This window comes from Globicephala melas, chromosome 2, assembly GCF_963455315.2.
Source record: "Globicephala melas chromosome 2, mGloMel1.2, whole genome shotgun sequence".
Lineage (NCBI taxonomy): Eukaryota > Metazoa > Chordata > Mammalia > Artiodactyla > Delphinidae > Globicephala > Globicephala melas.
In genome coordinates, this window is record NC_083315.2 from 92,344,348 (window position 1) to 92,362,855 (window position 18,508).

Consider the following 18,508-nt stretch of genomic DNA (forward strand, 5'->3'; position numbering starts at 1 on the left):
TTCCCAAAGGTCCCACCTCCAAATACCCTCAATTTGGGGATTCCATTTCAATGTATGAATTTGGTGGTGGGACTGTTGCGGGGGCCGGGAGGGGAGGTGGAGTGAAAACATTGTCTATAGTGCTGTTCTACAACACCCCTTCCACTGTGGACTTTATTGGTGATAGGCAAAGGCTGGGGAGGAGTGGATCAAAGCATAAACTCTTGATTCATTGGTTTCTTTCTTTCTTTTGGTAGTTTCTAGGTTCTTTTGCCTGAATTCCAACACTAAGCTTTCTTACAGTGTCATTTGCTGTGAGGAATTACTTACCATCATTGTGTTTATAGGTCAGGGTGAGTGCCGTGTGCTGTCAGTAGGTAGAGAAACCACTCGCCATAAACGGAGCTGCCGAACACAGAATCATACAATACGCTTCACTCAGCAACTCCGGTTTCTGCAAAAATAGCTCTCAAACTTATGTGAAAAAAATCCCCTGGACAGTAAATTAAAACAGATCACCGGGCCCTACCACCAGTGTTTCTGATTCAGTAGGTCTAGGGTGAAACCCAAGAATTTGCATTTAACAAGTCCCCAGGTACTGCTGCTGTCCAGAACCAACCGCGCTTGGGGAACTGTTGATTTACAGGGACCTTGCAAAGTAAATTCTGTGACCTCATAGTGAGAGTTAAATAAGGCATGGGTACCAAACTTAAAAAAATCACTGTTGTGTCTACACCTGGCACTCTACACTCAGAGACTTTACCAAGTAGCTAACTACTATAACTTCTTTTTTTCAGTGTTTTATATTAAGCAGGCCTCAGCCACTAAGATTGGTATTTTGAGCAAAAGAATGAGGAAGACACAAAACCGCCTGACGGCTGTGTGGCCCCTCAGTTGTCGGGTGCTTTGTGGTTTACAGAGAAACTTCCCTTCCTATGGTTTTGCAGGTGGTAGAGAAACTGTCTCAGAGCTGTTGTGATTTCTTCACCAAAACCAATTGACTAGGGATGCTAATACTAGCACTCTGGTCTTCTAACATCAGATCACCAAAATCACAGTAAGAAGTTGTGCACAGAGTTGACGCAGGCAACGGAATTGTACGAGGTGAACCCTGAGATCCTTCGCATCCTGGGGTCTGAGGTGGGAGTGGCCAGGCCGGCTTTAGGACCCAGCGGTCTCCAGTGAGCGACTGGACACTCCTATAAGCGGCAGTCTGGGCTGAAGTCGCAAGGTCTGACTCTGCAAGTCTGGCTGCAGTGGGCCAGTCCGCTCAGCCAGCTGCTGCTGTGGCTCAGAGCCGTGGGTAAGTGCCTTTTGGCAGTCAGGGAACCATCATGTTAGAGGCAGCTTCCTAGGCTTGGGGACCACAGTCGAGACAGAAGGGGTCCCAAGTGGTTCCTGCAGAGGCCTCGAACTCTTGCAGCCAAAGATCCTGGGTCAGTGTGTGGGGAGTGCAGGCAGAGAATTGCAGGGGTGCCTGAATCTGAGGATCCAGATATCGGCTGCGGAAGGAGGGACAGGCCCTAGAGTCTCAGCACCACCTGGGGGCAGAACCACCAAGGTAAGTCGAGAAAAGACGGGGGACCTGAAGGACCGAGTTCAGCTTGGTGCTCTAGGCATCCACTGGGAAGGGCTCTCCAGGGGAAAAACTTGCAGAGACAAAAGCAGGCACCACGACCCTTTCCACCCCCTCCCCCAGCCCTGCCTTTGGCGGCTTCCAGGTGCTGGTGTGCCCTGACTGGGTGGGGGTAGGGGTGTGGCTGTGAGAGGCTAGGGCAGCCTTCTCTTCATCTCCCATCCCGTTAACCTCTGTGCCCTCTCCCAACCCTGCTGTTGCCCTGTCACCTTTCAGGTGCCATTCTCTGCTCCAGCTTGGGGTCCCAGGCCCCTTTTCCCCCCTCCTCACCCTTGCCCCGGCCGGTTCCAAGCCCCTGGGTCCTGGACATCACCACACACCGCCTAGCCGCTTTGAGCCAGCCTCTCCCCTAATTCCCCCAGGTGAGCTCCTAGCTCCTTCCTCCCTTCTCCACTCACCACGGCAGACCCTCAGGCTGGGGCAGGTGCTCTTGACCCTTTCCTCCCTCCCTGCTCCCAGGCCCAGAGGGGCGTTGGCTGTTCTCCACCTGCAGGGCCAACAGCTGACGCGGGCCCACACAGTGTGGCCGGGACTACACCGGCAGCAGTGTGGTGGTGACAGTGGGGCCGCTGGGCCTCTGAAAGGCGTGCAGTTGTGGTGGGCACTGGGCGCCGGCCAGCCTCTGTAAGTGCGGAGCAGGAATAGACGAGGTTGGTGACCTGCGAATCTGAGGTTCTGTGGTCAGGGGAACCAAGGCTATGTACGCACCACTTTGTGTCTTGGAGTATTCCGCAGTGACAAGCGGCCAGGGCGGCTTTGTCCCTTCTTCCAGCGGAACCCGGGTAAAGGTGGCAATAGTCGCCACCAAATTAGCCGTACCCAGGAGCCTGTTTCTGCCAAGTGGAGTGTCCCTAACCAGCCACCAAGGGTGGCTTGAGCTTCCCTCCGTCTCCATTAAGCCTCGTGAAATAAGTGTAAAATCTAGGGAATTTCCTGCCGGTCCAGTGGTTAGGACTCTGTGCTTCCATTGCTGGGGGCCCGGGTTCAATCCCAGATCGAGGAACTAAGATCCTGCAAGCCGCGCGATGCGGCAAAAAAAAAAAGTAACATCTAATTTTATGGTGTGCATACCTAAGTCTCCCCATTCTTTCAAAATCGACTACGTCCTCCAAGTCCTTCAGATAAGAACTTCTGAAGCTGCCTCTGTCAGCAATCTTTGCCCTAGGCGGGCGGCCCGAGGGCCGATGGTCAAGGGCCGGGGACTCAGCGCCTGCTTTCCGCAGGATCTCAGCCTATGGAGCCGCGGGCGGCAAAGGTGCCAAGAACCACCTGTCACCGGCGCATGGAGTCTTCCTCTCCGCCGTTTTCCCCCTTGGTCACGGGGAGCTGCCTTACATCCTCGTAGGGCAGCAGGAAGAGGACGCCTGTCCGAAAGTAAGCGGAGCCAGTGAGAGGGAGACGGCTCAAGCGCCCCAGGGCGAGGGCTGGGTGGAACGAAAGGGCGCTCCTGGGGTTAAGACCTCAGCACTGAGAGCGGAGGGTCCCGGACCCCCGCTGATTCCGGTCCCGGACGCCCGCCGGGGAGCCAGGAGAGCCAGCTCGTTCTGTCTCGGAGAGTCTCCGGCCGCTGAGGAGCACGCGGCGACGGAGGGGATCGGAGGGGTTCCGGGGTCGCGGAGCTGGGCAGGAGTCGGAGCGGATGGGGGTTGCAACCGCCGTCTTTCGGGTACTTGCTTGCCTCGGCGCGGGCTGCTCCCGCCTCCAGCGCTCAGCGTTGAGGTCGCAAACCTTCCCGCGGGCGCGCACGCACACGAGCTCCTTGGCGTCCCCAGAGCCCTGGGCCTGACTGGGAGCCCCTTCGCTTACTCCAGTACCCGGGGTGGGGCCCTCACCCAGCGCTCGGGTCGTCGCTGGACGGCTAGAGGGCGCGCCCCTGAACGCCGCTGCCGCGTAGCTGCGCGCACGCGAGCTGGAGCCGCTGCTGGTGGCGGCCGGAGGAGGCGGTCGGGCGTACCTGAGGCGGGAGGACCGAGGCCGGACTCAGGCCACCCCCGAAAAACTGCAGAACCGCTCGGCGGCTCCGGGAAGCGCGCGAGAGGCGGGGCGGCGGGTGAGGGCGCGGGCTGCGGCGGGGAGGAGGCCGTGCTCCCCCTCCCCGCGGCCGGCCATCCCGCGGTCTCTCTGCAGGTGGAGGGGAAGGCTGGACGTCGCGGGTCCCCTCTCCGCCGGCCGGCCGCTCACCGCGGAAGGGAGCGGAGGGTGGCCAGGGCTGCAGGGAGGCCTGGGCTACGCTTGGCTGGGCCTCAGCCGGCGGCTTCACTGGAGACGGCGGCGGCCACCCGGGTAGGTGAACTTTTGGGGAGGGCACCTGGGCAGCCCCGAGAGTGAAGTGAGGTTAGAGCCTTAGAACAGACCTAGTCCCTCTGGAGATAGTTGAGTTAGGAAAGGTGTTGAGCTAGCTCCAGGTCAGAGTAGGTAGAGTAACAGCTGTTAGAAAAGGAGGTCAGATAAGTTGCAAGTCACACGTGCAGGTAGGACTCCCTCGATTTTCTTTTGCATCCAGGACCTTTGTCATCACAAGTCCCATCCTCGATCTGCAGCAGTCCCAGGAACTTACAGCTGGCTGAGTTAGCAGGCTGAGCAGGGAGGCAGAAAGGCAGGGCTAGTTTAAGTCAGCAGTTCTCAAAATGTGGTCCCTGAGCCAGTAGCATCAGCACCACCTAAGAAGTTGTTAGAAATGCAAATACTCAGCCCCCTTCCACCTACTGAATCAGAGACTTTAGGGGAGGGTCCCACTATCTATGTTTTAGTCAGTCCTCTAGGTGATTCTAATACACTCCAGAGTTTGGAAACCACTGCTATAAAGAAACAGAGCCTTTGTGTCTGTCTGGGCTGTACTGTTCATAAGTACTTTATACGCATCGTCTCCATTATCACAGAAGTGGAATATGTGGGTTGGGCCTCTTCCATTTGATAGCTGAGGACGTGAGATTAGAGAGGTTCAGACAGACAAGGAGCCATCCCAGCCGACGTGAACCAGGCCTTCAGATTCCAGCTGGTTACTCCTTTCCCACTTCTCTGGCCCCTCAGCTCCCACATGCAAGCTGGCAGCACCTGTACTGTAATGTGAGTGTGTAGAGAAGGCCACACTGGGGTTTCCACTGGGAGACTCCAGCTTCCCCACTGTTAATAAGCCAGCTTCCCAGCTGTGAGGCAGCTGTGTGCCCCTTAATCCCCCATTTTGTAGCCAAACCCTCTCTTTCAATTTCCAGGGGGCGATGCCTCAGAGGCTGACATCCTCTGGGCTGATGGGGAAGATGGGGTATCCTTCATACACCCCAACAGAGAGCTCTACCTGCAGCCTCTGCCAGGTGTTGGCCCCTATCCCCCACCTTTCAGCTAGCCTAGCCCTTTTCCTCAATCGCTCCCATCTGAGCCACCAACTCTGCACTGTGAACTACCTGTTCTTGCACAGCACAGGAATACTTGGGAACTAGGCTGTCAGTTGTAATGCCAGTATGGGGCATTCTGGTCTGCTTGTCAAATATCTCTTGCTATGAATTCTCTTCAACTACCTGCAAGCTCAAGGATCCCAGAAGAGGAAGCATACAGGCTTGACAGAAGTCCCCCAAGCTCTCCCCCCCACCCTAGACGCCTGGCACTGCTCCTTGTTCCAAAGTCCAGGGCTAAAATTAACCATGAGGCTGGAAAAAGTAGGTATGCCCCCCATGTTCACCCCGCAATATGAGTTCTTTTACTCGTAGTCATGGAGAGCCATGGAGAGGTGGAGATTCGATTATACCTCAATCGTGGTCATTGCCTTTTGAAAATCTGCCAATGGCAGGCAGAGCTCCAGTTGGCCAGATGCATGTGCCCAGAGGGCATGGAGCTGGCTGCAGATAACATCACCTGCATGGGTATGTCCTGCCTGTGTCCAAGGTCTGGACTCCTGGGGCCATGGGCTGGGGTGGGGGCAGTAGGGCACGGGAAGGATGCCTGCTGTGTGCCAGGTACCATGTTGGGTGTTGGGCAGGGGATTGGAGGTGCATCTCTGCCTTCAAGGAGCACATAGTCTAATGGTCTAGTGTGTGAGGGGAGCTATCTATCACTATCTCTAGATATACATCTACATTTATATCTAGATATATATCATAGTGACAATTGGCATGGGAGGTGTAAAGTATTTTAGGGGTTCTCAGGAGGGAAAGGCTGCATTCATTTAGGATAAGTGGGGAAAGCATCATGGAAAAGTTAACAATTGAGCTGAGTCTTGAGGCATGGGTAAAACTTGGGGTAGAGGGACAGAGAGGCGTTTCCCACTGGAGATGTGTCTTTCTCTCTAGACCTGCCCACCTCTCAGACCCTTTGATTCTGATGGTGGCTGTGATGTTGATCTTGACACTGAGACTCCCTATGGTGTGTGGGGTCCAGATTCTGGGTACGGAGCATCCAGCAAGCATGGCTGATTTCTCCACTGAACTGATGGGCTTCTGTGGGGTCCCAGGGGCAGACATGGCTGATTTCAAGACCTCTACTCCCAGCAGAGCTGTGGTGGACTCCTCTGGGGTTCTAAGAGTAGAAGGACAACATTTATCTTAATGGGCATCTGGAGAGGTGTCCTGGGAAGGGGGCAAGTCAGGGTGGGCCTGATGGCCAGGTAGAGAGTGTGCCGTTTTTCCTCCCACCCTCAGTGAACCATAAGAAGTGGCAGGGCCTGTGGTGGATGAGGCTGCCAGGCCCTGAGCTCCAGCTGAGCAAGCTTACCTCCACCATCAGGACAACCCCCAACCCCTACTACTTCCAGGTGGGGCTTGGCCCAGCCCAGTCCTGGCCTCTGCCCCCAGGGCTTACGGAGGTTTCCCAGTAAATATCACTCTGCTCAGCTGCGTCCTCCCCCTCCTTCTGAGAACCTGTGCACTCTGAATCCCCACCCTCCATCCTGCTCCCTGTTGTGGTAAATTATGGATCCCAGAGAACGTCTCGTCCAAACCCCTTGTGTAGAGAAGATGAAGGTCAGAGAAGCTCCTAAAGGGAAAGTAACCTGTCCAAAGTCAGCTGTCATCCCCAGTTCTGGGATGGTAGGGACCTTAGGATATGATTCCTTTGGAGCAGGGGTTGCCTCCACCCCAGGATGTCTGCAAGGACCTAAGGGAAGCCTTAGCACAGACTCCCACCCCATCCCCTTACCCCACACCTGCCCCCTCTTCTGCCCTGGCTCTGGCCTAGTCACCGTCACCCTTGCAGAGTTTGTACTTGGGGACATGCCGTGATGCGGAGAGCTCAGACCCTCAGAGAGGGCCAGCTGGGCTTATGGAGGGCAATCAGGGGGACAAGGGGGACCCTCGAGGACCCTCCCCAGACCCAGTCACCCACTCACTTCCAACCTGTCTTCCTGCAGAGCCCTGGGCCGTGGTGCCTTTGGAGAGGTCTATGCGGGACTGGTGATTGGCCTTCCTGGGGACCCCAGCCCCCTGCAGGTGACTATCAAGGTGAGAGGGGGTGGGGCTTCCAGCTGACAGTAGGAAAGAAGGGTCCAGGGAGGAAAGAACAGTGGCTGGAGCTAGGGTCAACCTGCCTTCCTGAAGTGTCCAGGGCGCTCAGGAGCTCTGCCCTCTTCCTCCCAAGACTCTGCCAGAACTCTGCTGTCAACAGGACCAGCTGGATTTCCTCATGGAGACACTATCATCAGGCACACCTGGGGCCAGGGGCAGGCGTGGAAGGTGGGAGGAAGGCACCCAGAACTGCCTGCACAAACAGCCTGTCTTCACCCTGGGGCTGAGAGGTAGCAATTCTAGAGACACAGAGGTTCACTCCAGTCTGTGGAGCCTAGAGCATGGTTTCTCTCCCTGCTGGTGATGGGATATGTGCACCACTGGCTCAACAAGGTCAGCCATCAGGACACTGCGCTGCGTGGGGCTCAGCATGCAGGCTGCCCCTGGCCCAGTTCTGCTGGAGTTGATGTCTGGAGGGGACATGAAGAGTTTCCTGAGGCATAGGTGGCCACAGCTGATGAGACCCTTCTCCCAGCCCGCCAGGCCCCTCTGAAGACCCTGTTCATGTGTCCCCAAACCTGCATGGTCTGATGCGCCTTCTGCCTGACCCAGGGCCAGCCATCACCTTTGGCCATGCAAGACCTTCTCCAGCTGGCTTGGGACATAGCCCAGGGTTGCCACTACCTGGAGGAAAATCACTTCATCCACAGGTTGGAAGTGATCCTGGTTCTGGGGACCCCGAGCCCAACTCCTTCCCCAGGGAATAGCCCTTCCACATAACTTTTAAAGAAAAGATCAAGGCTGGAGTTTCTCAGTTCTGGCAGTGAATTTTTTACCTGACTCTGCAGGGACATTGCTGCCAGGAACTGCCTGCCGAGTTGCACCAGACCCAGCCAAGTGGCCAAGACTGGGGACTTGGGGATGGCAAGCACTATCTACAGGTGTAGGACCTGGGGATGTGGAGAAGGCTGAGGCTCCAAGGGAGTTTACCAGCACCTTTGGGCCATTTAAACAATTCATCACTCCTCTCCTCCCTCCTGTAGGGCCAGTTATTAACGCAAGGGGAGCCAGGCTCTGCTGCCTGTCAAGTAGATGCCCCCAGAGGCCTTCCTGGAGGGCATCTTCACATCCAAGACAGACTCCTGGTGATAACACGCCCTCCCCTGCCTTGGGCCACCTCTTGTGAGGGAAAGGGAAGCTGTGCCTGATGGGCCTCACTTAGTTCCTCCCACTTGGGATGCAGGTCTTTTGGAGTGCTGCTCTGGGAGATCTCACTGGACTACGTGCCCTACTCCTGGCACCCCGATCAGGAGGTGCTGGGCTTCGTCATCTGAGGGGGCTCGATGGACCCTCTCAGGGGCTCTCCAAGGCCTGTGTGAGTACGGAGTGTTGCCTCAGGAGGGAGGTCTTTCACAGCCATGGGTTGGCATGAACTCCTGCCTCTCCCCAGGTACCATTTCATGACCCAGTGCTGGCAGCATGAGCTTGAACTTCACCCTAGTTTTGCCAGCATCTTGGAGGTCTTCAGTACCGCACTCAGGTGTGCCCCCTGACCTGTCCCGACCACCCTGGACTTGGGGGTCAGGAGGGAAGCCATAAAACAACACTGTGGCCCCCTGCTCCCCTACCCTCCCATTACAGAACCCTGATGTGCTGAATTCACCCCTTCCAGTGGAACTGGGACCCATCCTGGAGGAGGAAGGGGCTGGGGAGCCTATCTTTGGGGGACCTAAGATGTCCACAGACCCAAGAACCAAGTTTGAGGAGCTTGAAGAGCTGGGGAGGGAACCTCCTTGGCCCCTGGCCTCAAGCCCTCCAAATCCAGGGGTCTCCAACCTCAGAACCTTTGGAATCCCACCTATGGTTCCTGGGTCCCAAAGGGCCCTGAGGGTGAGGACTCTGGCACTGAGGGTAGCAGTTCCTCCCTGTACTCCTCCCCAGGCTTCTAGGTGGCTTATGTTCCAAGTAGCCTCTGTCCTCCACAGTCTGTGCTGTATGTCTGCTGGCCTGGCACCATGGACCCTCCATCCTGGAAACCAGTCTCAGGCCTCCTGGGCAAGAGTCTGGCCACTCCCAGCCTTTGATATTTGGGACCAGAGGATACTCCCCCAACTCCCAGGTGTAGGTGGGGAATTGAAATTGCCTCCTGCAGGAAGTCTTCTCTAGATTGCCTTTACCCCACTAGCGTCCTCCATCTGGGCAGCCCCCAACACTACAGATACCTCTAATAAAGAGCTCTTCTCATATCCTCCAGTGATCTGAGTGGATGTGAGGGATGCCAGGGAACTGAGAAAGAAGGGACCAGAGGAGGGAGGGGATGAGGCCTGAGTCAAAGCTGGTGTCTTTGAGTTTTATTGGGAAGGGGAGTCCATTGTAGTGTGGGAGGCCAGACCAATAGATCTAGTACCTGTGAAATAAAGTTCATTATCTGGCTTCTCTGGAGAGGTATGGAGCCCCCTCAGAAGAGCTGGGCTGAGGAAGAAGCCACTCATCCCACTTCTACTCCTCCCTTGCCCGGTAAATTAGTGTCATCAGCTCTGGGAACACTGGGGCTTTTATGGGGGCGAGGCCCTGCGCGTGCAGTGTGTCCTGTAGTGGTCGGCACCTGGCCCTATAGGACCGTATGAACCGCCCCGCACCGCGGGGTTTCAGTCTCTCGCCTGCATGCATGGCGGGGATGCAGGCGCATGTCCTTCTGTCAGACCCTCCGGTCCGTGGGGACAGGGACCCAGCCTCATCTCTCAGCCAGGCTGGCCAGGATGCCAATGAGATTGTCCAGCCCCAGCAAGTAGCCGTCCTCTCGGTTGCCCTCCTCCCAGGGCCGCCGGTGGTCCAGGGTCTGGCCGTCGGGGAGGGGCGTGGTCTTGCCGAAGTCGATGAGCCATACGCCGGCGCGGTGGCAGTGATCATGCACGAAGAGGAGCGAGCTGCCGATCACCTGCCGAGTCCCACACCGTCAGGCTACGGCTCTAATCCGGAGAAGCCCTCCACCCTATTCCCTCACAGACCCCAGACCCGGTACCTGAGCCTACCCCTCTTACCTCGTGCTTCCTAAAGAACTCAGAGACCTCCAGTGTGTCCCGGATCTGCTGCAGGCGGTTCAGATACCTCCTCTGGAGAGGGGAGAGTAGGAGAGGAGAACAAATTAACTGAATACCAGCTGAACCTCTGCGGATATGAGGAGGGCCATGATGCATGTTTGGCTTGGCAAATACCGTGGTGAGGAAGGCACAGGCCCCCACGTGGCGCGCAGCCCAAAAGGGAAGGAATGTAAAGCAATTACAACACAATGCGATAAATGCTATGATGGGGGTCACATAGGGTAGGGTGCTACAAAAATTGACCTGACCTGGGGACACCCCTAGGTATCAGGCTCCCCAGCACCTCAGGGTTCTGGGATCCCGCGCTCACCAGCACTTCGGCATCCCCTTGCACAAACTCCTGGAAGACGCGAATCACCTGCTCCCGGCTTCGCGTGGTCTTGAAGTCTGTGCTGCAGGAGCCGTCGGCTTTCTGTAGGAGGTGGGCAGAAATTGTCAGGGGCCCCGTGCCCGCCCGAGGGGAGAGGATCAGGCCAGAGCAGCGGTACCTCCGGGGACGTTGAATGCCAGGGACAGCGAGACTGCCGCCAGAGGCTTGCCTCTTCCGGGGACTGTCAGGGTGGGAGGTCAACATGGAGGACAGACACCGCACAGTGGGGCTGGGGCGGGGGAAGGGCCCGGGAGGTGCAAGGCGAAGCGGGCCTGGCTCACCTTAATGCCCTCGATGCGGAAGCCGAGCGTGGTACTGGAGCTGATGCCTTCTCGCCACTGCATGTAGCGCGGCTTAGTGACCGCGCGCTGCGCGTGCTCCTCCTCGGTGGGTGCCGCGGGGTCTATGGCCAGCATCTTCTTGTACATGTCCTTCCGCAGCTTGGGCCGCTCGCGGGCTTTGGTCAGCTCCTCTTCCAGGTAAGTCCTACGGAGGCGCAGAGAGCGGCGGGGCTTGAGCAGGCGCACACCCGGACCCTGTAAAGCACGGCCTTGGGCACGCGTAGAGCGCTCGTTCCCACCCCGGGCCCTTTACAGGTTCCCACCTGCCCGGTAGGGCACGCGTACCTGACGCCCATCTTGCAGTCAAGTACGCAGGGCCCATCGAAGCCGTCGAGCAGGTCCTGCAACTGCAGGTAGCTCTCGCCGTCGCGCTCCACCACACCGTGGAAGGCGGGCACGCAGCCGCGCAGCGCGTCCGCCATGAGCCGTGCCAGGCAGTAGCGCTCGGGCTCTGAGCTACGCTTCAGAATCATCCCGCTGCTGCCCGCCTTGAAACTCCCTGCGGGCAGGCGCTAGTTAGTGCTGCCTAGTCCCTTCCTCCCCGCCTCCACCCACCTCCCCCGTGCCTGCTCCGTGCTCACCCGTGTGCCCTGCCAGCTGCACCCAGGAGTAGCGCTTCTTGAAAGGGCTCATGACGGGCAGATTCACCATGGTCCGGATCTTCTGCCAGTGGCTTTTCTGAAAGCGACACGGTCCCGGTCTGTAAGTTAGCGTCTGCATAAGCCCTCCTTCCTCTGGAACATGGTCTCGCCCAGCCCAACCTTACAATAAGCAACTAGGGCCTGATGAGTCAATCATTCATTCGCTCAGGGAAAGTTTATTGTGAGCCTTTGTGGCGGACCCTGAGACAAGCACATGCAGTTGACAGACATCCAGCTCTTCAGTGTGCTGAAAAGAGCCCTGGGCTCAGTGTCAGAAAGCTCACGTTTGCACCCCAGTTCTGCTGCTCCGAAGCTGCATGGACAGGTTACTAAACTGCTCTGTCAAGGTTTTAGGACTTTTGTGAGCATGAGAATCACATGATGGTCACTCTTGTTTAAAAAAATGCAGATTTTCAGGTCCACCACAGGGAAATTCTGAGCAGTCTGGGGTGGGACCAAAAATTTGCATTTCTACCAATGCCTCCGGATATTCTGCGGCCTGAGAAGCCTCTGAGCTCAGTTTCTTCATCTGTAAAATAGGGAAATAACCGCTCTCGCTGGGTTGTTGTGAGTAGTAAATGAGGCTTGAGTGTGACAGATGCCCCCACCCCCAACCCATTCCTTGGCATGAAGCAGTAGCTGGACAAATCTGGATTATTGTTTCATTTACTTGGGACCATTGGTTCCTCTCATTTAAGGAGAAAGACAAACATGGAAACAAACCATTACATAGGCCCAGGGCAGGGAGGCCAGCCTGGTAGGGCCTGGAGAAAGAGTGGCTTGGGGCTCCCCAAGGCCCTCTTGCTATCCCTGGATGCCATCTCACTCCTAGCCAGTTGACAAGGCCCAGGGCACCCTTAGTCCTGATCTGGACCCAGAAACCTGGGCTTTGAAAATGGGATACAGAGCTGCGGGTCTGTCATCTTAGATGAAATTGGGAGGGAAATGTAGATTTTGGTGTACCTTTTGCCTCTTGACCATTGTGTCTAGCCTTCAGCCAGTCCTGAGAGTATCTCATACTCTGGACCTTTCCTCTTCCCACCCCAAACTCATCAGTCCTGTGTCTACCCACTGAAGTGCAGAGGTTTGTTCATGCAAACATTGTGTCTGCTGCCTCCTCCCAGGGTGCCTGCCTTTTAGAGGAGTTACACATGTGTGCCTCCACAAGCGTGGAACCCAGGAATCCAGCTTCCCTGACCAGAGGGTGTTCTAACAGGGAGAGGGAGAACTGGCATGCTGGCCTACGCAGGGGAGGCTGATGACCATAAAACCCCTTTCCGTGGGGAGGAGATGGAAGTTAGTGACAGAGCACTGGATGGGGAGTCTGGAGTTGGTTCCAGTCCTGGCTCTGTCACTTCCTATCTGAGTGAACCCAAGGGAGAATTTCAGCTGTGTGAGCCTGTTTCCTCTGGACCTAGCTGTTGCCATAACACGAGCCACCATTTACTGACCGCCTACTGCATGCCAGGCACTTCTCATCTCCATCAGACAGCCTTGCTCCTGTTTTCCTACTGAAGTCCCTACATGGCACACTAGGGTGTGATCACTTGTCCAATCCCTAGGGATCTGGGGGTGTAGCCAGAAGCAGCCCACTAGAAGCATGACATCTCTTTCAAAACTCCCTTTTTCACGCTTTAAATACATACAAGGTTTGCATTATGCTGCATAATAAATCCAAGTTTTATTATAAAACTCTCCCACCTCCGAATCCTCAAATAAAATTCCCGGAAGATGTATGTGCTGTGTGTATTGAGTGGCACCATCCTATACCCTCTTCCCCCACACTCAGTTTGAGATTCGTTATGCTGCTGCACATGCACAGCAAGTGCATGAGGTGGTAATTATTGCCATTTTACAGAAGGCAATCAAAGTTCAGAGAGTTAACATCCCCTCCATCCCTGCTCCCAGCCCCCAGTCTCTGCCTTAAGCTCCAGTTCAACCCCCTCCTCATGCTTCAATTGCCCCAGCAGGTTCCAAAATCCATGCTACCACCCAGACTCCCTTTAGGGGTCAAAGGGGACCCTGCAGGAGAAAGAGTTTTGTACAAGATGAAGCAATTTGCAGCCACAAGGTGGTATGTTCTAATCACTGAGGAAACACTGAGATCTGTCTGGGGACCCCTCTCTGTTGGCTGGACACTTCTGCTTCATCCAAAGGGATAGGTTTAATGGTGGGGCTTCGGGCAGCTTAGGGACTTACTGGCAGAATTTGGGGGACAGTGGGACCAGAATGGACTTCATCAGAGGGTACATCTAGTTCTGTAGCTACCCTAGTAGAAGAAGGAACCAGCCTTGGGTTAGATGAGATGGGAGAACGGCATCATCCTTTCTTCTGGGATCATGTGGGAGCAGTGAGTGAGGCTGGAAGGTGGAAGCTGTGCCTGGTAGAAGAGGATTTAGTCCTGCAGTCCTGGGCTACTGACACTTGATTGATGTGTGATAACACAGCACTGACTTGCTCCCAAGCTGAGGTAACGTGGGGTCATCTCTCCACTCTCCCCACCACAGTTTTGTGAGGATCGTATCAGCCAAGAGCATCAAAGACTAAGGCTGGTTCCAGCCATGTGGGTTACAAAGGGCTTTCACACCCATAATGCCATCTCAGCCCTCTCAGCCACCTCTTGAGGTTGGTTGGTAGTGACAGGATTTAGTTCTTCTGCCAGTAATGCATATGGTCAAACATGGAAGGAGCTGACGCAAGTATCATGGAACTCTGTCGTCTTCCATCTTAGGGAGCTACCTCCCCCAGGGAACATAATGCATATAGAGATGCATGTATCCAAAAAGGTTCTGGGAGAATCATTCTTTGGTGGGTGGGTGGGGATTTGGGCACACGAACAACAGCAGGGAATATATTTTTGAGCAGGTAAGGCTTTTATTGTATGAATATCAGAAAGCAGATTTATTATGTTACAGAGTGAAATCTAGCTGAAAAGAGGGCTAAAACTCCATCCTCTGGCACAGTCTATTCCGCCACAGAAGTCTGGGAAAGCCGCTCACAGCCAAGAGGCTACCCAGACATCTTGGGACAAAAAGCTCGGGAGAGCTGACCATGTGAAAGAGTCTTTGATGAAATCACAGGAGGACCCTCCGATACTTCCTCACTCATGGAGCTGGACAGGGAGCATCTCTGGGCAGGGCTTAGCTGGATACTAGCCTCAGACCCTCCTTTGTCTGAGCTCTATTTGGAAGCCCTGAGGACTCTCCTCCTTCTCATATCACACCAGATATTCAGTGTATCTTCTGCCAGAACGGATCGTTTGCTTGTCTTTGGTATTCATCCCCATCCTTCCTGACTTCTACTGCCTACCTCCAGCCGTCCAGACTCTGGCTAAAGCTCTCTACCACCCAGCCCCCTCACCATGTTCCCAATACTCTATCAAATAAGCACTCCTGGTGGCAGGGGTGATGAGAACAATCCGTTTAAATTTATAAGATGATTTGCACTAAGGTATAAGTGACCCATGACTTCACCCTCCCAGGGGCATCTGCTTTTTAAAAAGGAAGGCTGTTAACCTAAATTCTGCTTTATAATTAGTGAGAAGTGAAGTGTGGGAATTCTGGGTCCAGGACAGGATCGAATCCAGGTCTCCTTACCCATCCTGGAGCACTGAGAGAAGAGAACCAAACAAACAAGAGTCAAACACCCTCTCTTCTGCTAGAGCAACATCCCAAAATTGTTTTAATAGGCAGACAAGGCCTAAGAATACAGTCATGCCAGCCACCCTTGGGGATAGGGCCCCAACTCCTCTCCTGGCCTGTATGGTTTTCCCTGCCGATGACTCTTCCCTCTACCGTAGGAAAGGACCCAGCAGGGAGGCAGGCTGCCCAGTCCCAACTACCTTGCGGGGAGCCCAGCTCCAGGCTCTGGGAAGACTGTGCGTAGCTCCTAGGAAGAGAAGTGAAGGATGTACAAGCTGGGCAGAGCCTCCCCTCTCTTCCCATTGTCCACCCAGGCCTGAGTTGTAAGGGGCTGGCGAGCTGGGAGCTGCCGAGCACTGCCTCAGCACCCTTCTCCCAGGTGCATCCTTCACGGTCAGCCAGCCGATGGGCTCTGCTTCCTACCTGGGGAAGCCCTAAAGGCAGCCTGGGCGGGCGCACTGTGGCGCTCCCGGCCTGGCCGCGAGGCAAAGTCCGAGCTGGGCCCTCCACGCAGACGCAGGCGGCCTCTGTCAACAGCCCCCGGCTTATCTGTCGCTGCCTCGGCTGTTTGCCTTCGGGGAGGCCCCGGCGTGCTGGGGGTTGGGAAGGCCTGGGACTCGCCGCCTCGGAGCTGGAAGGGCTCTCAACGGCCATCTGCTCCAGCTCCTGCCGCCCCGGGTGACAGCGAGGCCCAGAGTGGGAGAGGCCGGCCGAAGACGCCCAGGCAGAGCTGCGACTGGTCCCCGGAGTCTTGACCCAGGCTGGCCTGTCTACGTTGTACACAGTCCTGGGCCGCGGGACCTACTCCGCCTTTGGGAGGAAGAGCGAAGCTGGGGGCTTCCCTCCTGGCTCCCTTCCTCCAGCGCCCGCCTCTCAGCTGTCAGAGATTTGAGCGGGGGAGCGGTGGGCCCACAGCTACTGCTCCGGGTTTTTGGAGGTGGGGAGGGAGGAGTCCTCTCACTGCCCCACATCACCGCCTTAGAAACCACTGGGCGGCACCCGCCTCCTTTCAGGCGCCAAGGTTGCACCAAGAATGATCGGGGATCAGGCGTACCCTTACGCCGGGGGAGGAGAGAGGGACTCCCCGCACCCTACACCTGGTGGCGGAGTGTGTTCCTGCTCTATGAGACTTTTCCCTTCTTCCTCTTGTGTCACTTACAAACCACGCCGCCCTCTGGGTAATGTAAGTCTCAGGGGTAACTGAGTCACGGAGCCACAGCAAGTCATTACAGTGACTCCCGCGCCTCGTCCAATCCGAGCACGGGGGGAGCCCAGGTTCAGCAGGTCCCGGCAACCCCGGCGCGCGTCCGCCGCTCTCACCGCCCTTCTGGGCAGGCCCCGAGCCACCAGAGCCTGCGGGGAGCCCTTCGCCTCTCCCTCCACTACAGGGACACTTGCATAACGAGGATCTAGAGCAACTCCTTCGCGTTGACCGCGGATAGTTATGTGAAGTATTTGGCCTTGGTTAAAACCAGGGGGACAAGACGGCTATCCTGGGCGCGGCACATGCGGGAGGGGCAGGCACCGGGAATGACTTCACCGCACCCTAGCCTGGGTTATCCGAGGGTCAAACCTGGCCCCGGAACATCCAGGCTACCAGAGGCGGAGGTCAGCAGGCTGGTCCCACCCTTTCCGCCTCAGTTTACCTTCTCCCGGGCCAGAATTAGGAGGAGTAAAGCGAAGGAGGGCTGCGTTCCGCCCCCTGCCAGAGCTCCCAGTCCCGCGCCCCTCCCTTCCCTGCGTCCACGCCTGGTGCGGGCGCCGGGAGCAGACGGCGGCGGCTAGCGAGCAGAGCCTGGAGCGCGGCTCCACTCCCACTCAGGAGAGGGAAACCGTGGCAACGGCGGGGGTGGGGCCGCGGCGCGGGAGAGGGGGGAGGCAGAGAGGGAGACTCGTTGACCCCACTCTCCGAGAGTTCGTGGGGTAACGCTAAGCCCCTCCGATCCCTCCAACCATCTCTCAGCCAGCAAGTCACGCTCCCCCCCCGCCCCCTCCCCGCTCCCCGTGGCGGGTCGCAGACTCCTCCTTACTCTCTTAGACGCCCCAGGGCCCGGGCCGCGACTCGCCTGTGGAACCGGGGTGACCACTGTAAAGGTGAGGGGTCGGCCCGGCGCCTCCCTTTGGCCCCAATGCCCTCCTAAAGAGTGAGACTCGGACCCGCCGGGGAGGGAGCTTAGGGCAGGAGTCGGTCCGCAGAGAGCTCAACGCAGGTCCCCGCACGCAGCCCCCGCGCCCCGCGCTGGCCCCGCCCCCGCGGCCAGTACCTGAACCACGTCCTCGCTTGTTTCCAGCTGCACGTTGCCGCGGCTCCGGCTCTCGCTGTCGCTCAGAAGATCGTCCTCCGAGTCCTCGGGCAGCGACGAGGAGCCAGTGGAGGAGAGCGACGAGGTGGAGAGGCGGCGCGGCTGCTGCAGGTGCGACGAGCCCGCGGCCGGGAGCCAGCCACCCTCCGGCTTGGGCGGCCCGGGGCTGGCCGGGGTCACGTCCGGCTCCTCGGCCGTCACAGTCAGCTGCGGGATCACCGGGGCAGGGGGAGCCCGCGGAAGCCCGTTGGGGATCTGTCCCCCCCGCCGCTTGGCCCCGCGGGCCCGGGGCTCCCCTGCGGCGGCGGCGGCGGCAACCGCGGCGCAGCGCGCCTCGAAAAGCAGGCGCAGCTCCCCGACACTCCGGCGCGGGGCCCGCTCCAGCCCGGGGCTGCAGGGCCCCGCGCCTCCCGGTCGCGCCATGCCCGTCGGGCCCCCGGGCAGGGTCATTTCCCAGCAAGAGAGCCGCCGGGGAGCCCACCAGCCCGCGGCGCGGCGGGTACTGGAGCGGCTCGGCGCCCCAGGCTTGAGACTGCCCCGAGGCGGAGCCTGCGCGGCCGCTCGCCTGGGCCCCGCCTCGGCCGCGCCCCCCGCCCACTCCTTTCACTTTCAGAGAAAGCGCGGGCCTCCTTGGGCTTCTGCCCAGAATGGAAGGCTCCCTGTTGCTCCTCCGGGTGGCCGGGAAGCCCAGACCTCCTGGAAACACACAAAACCCGAGCCTGGCCCTCGCGGCCTCTCAGTGCCCACTCTCGAGAAGACCGGAGGGGCTGCTCCGCCCCACGCCGCGCCGCGTCCCCGGGAGATTCCTCCTGGCAACTCCAAGGGCCCCGACCCCGCAGGAGAGGAGCTGGTCCAGCTCTTGCTCTCGCACCCAGTCCCTGGGGCTCCTTTCCGCGTTCCACTCATCCTGGGCTAAGGCTTCCAGGTCTCCGGGGCTTTTCTCCGCCCGGGACCCCTTCGGCACAGAGTTCAAGGCCTTCGGCTTCCCAAAGAAGCCTCACCCCAGGGCATGTGCCCAAGTGGGGACTCTGTCTTGGGAACGAGCTGAGGCTTCTCCCCCTCCC

General features: G+C 57.6%; 2 protein-coding genes across 2 annotated transcripts; one reads left to right on the forward strand and one right to left on the reverse strand.

The window, feature by feature from the left end:
- The first annotated feature begins 675 nt into the window (after nucleotides 1-675).
- LTK (leukocyte receptor tyrosine kinase) lies at nucleotides 676-9,252 on the forward strand. The gene is given in 28 exon segments (XM_060293470.1): nucleotides 676-679; nucleotides 1,832-1,929; nucleotides 1,932-1,977; nucleotides 2,075-2,173; nucleotides 2,176-2,239; nucleotides 2,839-3,002; nucleotides 3,150-3,261; nucleotides 3,263-3,281; nucleotides 3,510-3,642; nucleotides 3,645-3,665; nucleotides 3,743-3,898; nucleotides 4,828-4,926; nucleotides 5,320-5,472; nucleotides 5,916-5,993; nucleotides 6,247-6,417; nucleotides 6,932-7,044; nucleotides 7,181-7,275; nucleotides 7,453-7,560; nucleotides 7,656-7,757; nucleotides 7,896-7,988; nucleotides 8,091-8,192; nucleotides 8,291-8,422; nucleotides 8,498-8,565; nucleotides 8,568-8,587; nucleotides 8,689-8,747; nucleotides 8,749-8,850; nucleotides 8,852-8,937; nucleotides 9,033-9,252. Coding segments are annotated over 28 exon segments (2,637 nt in total). The 3' UTR covers nucleotides 9,173-9,252.
- A 124-nt stretch (nucleotides 9,253-9,376) lies between these two features.
- On the reverse strand, nucleotides 9,377-17,955 carry ITPKA (inositol-trisphosphate 3-kinase A). Its single transcript, XM_030843055.3, has 7 exons — nucleotides 17,406-17,955; nucleotides 11,441-11,537; nucleotides 11,145-11,358; nucleotides 10,800-11,004; nucleotides 10,459-10,560; nucleotides 10,089-10,160; nucleotides 9,377-9,985 (listed from the first exon to the last, which is right to left on the reverse strand). The coding sequence occupies exons 1-7, from the start codon at nucleotides 17,892-17,894 to the stop codon at nucleotides 9,782-9,784; spliced, it is 1,383 nt and encodes a 460-aa protein (XP_030698915.1). The 5' UTR covers nucleotides 17,895-17,955; the 3' UTR covers nucleotides 9,377-9,781.
- Between the last annotated feature and the right edge of the window lie 553 nt (nucleotides 17,956-18,508).

Coding starts and splice junctions, on each gene's coding strand:
- ITPKA (XM_030843055.3), bottom strand. CDS start 17,894: ATGACCCTGCCCGGGGGCCCGACGGGCATGGCGCGACCGGGAGGCGCG. Junction 10,161..10,458: donor AAGGGGATGCCGAAGTGCTG/GTGAGCGCGGGA, acceptor TCCCCTCTCCAG/AGGAGGTATCTGAACCGCCT. Junction 9,986..10,088: donor AGTTCTTTAGGAAGCACGAG/GTAAGAGGGGTA, acceptor GGGACTCGGCAG/GTGATCGGCAGCTCGCTCCT.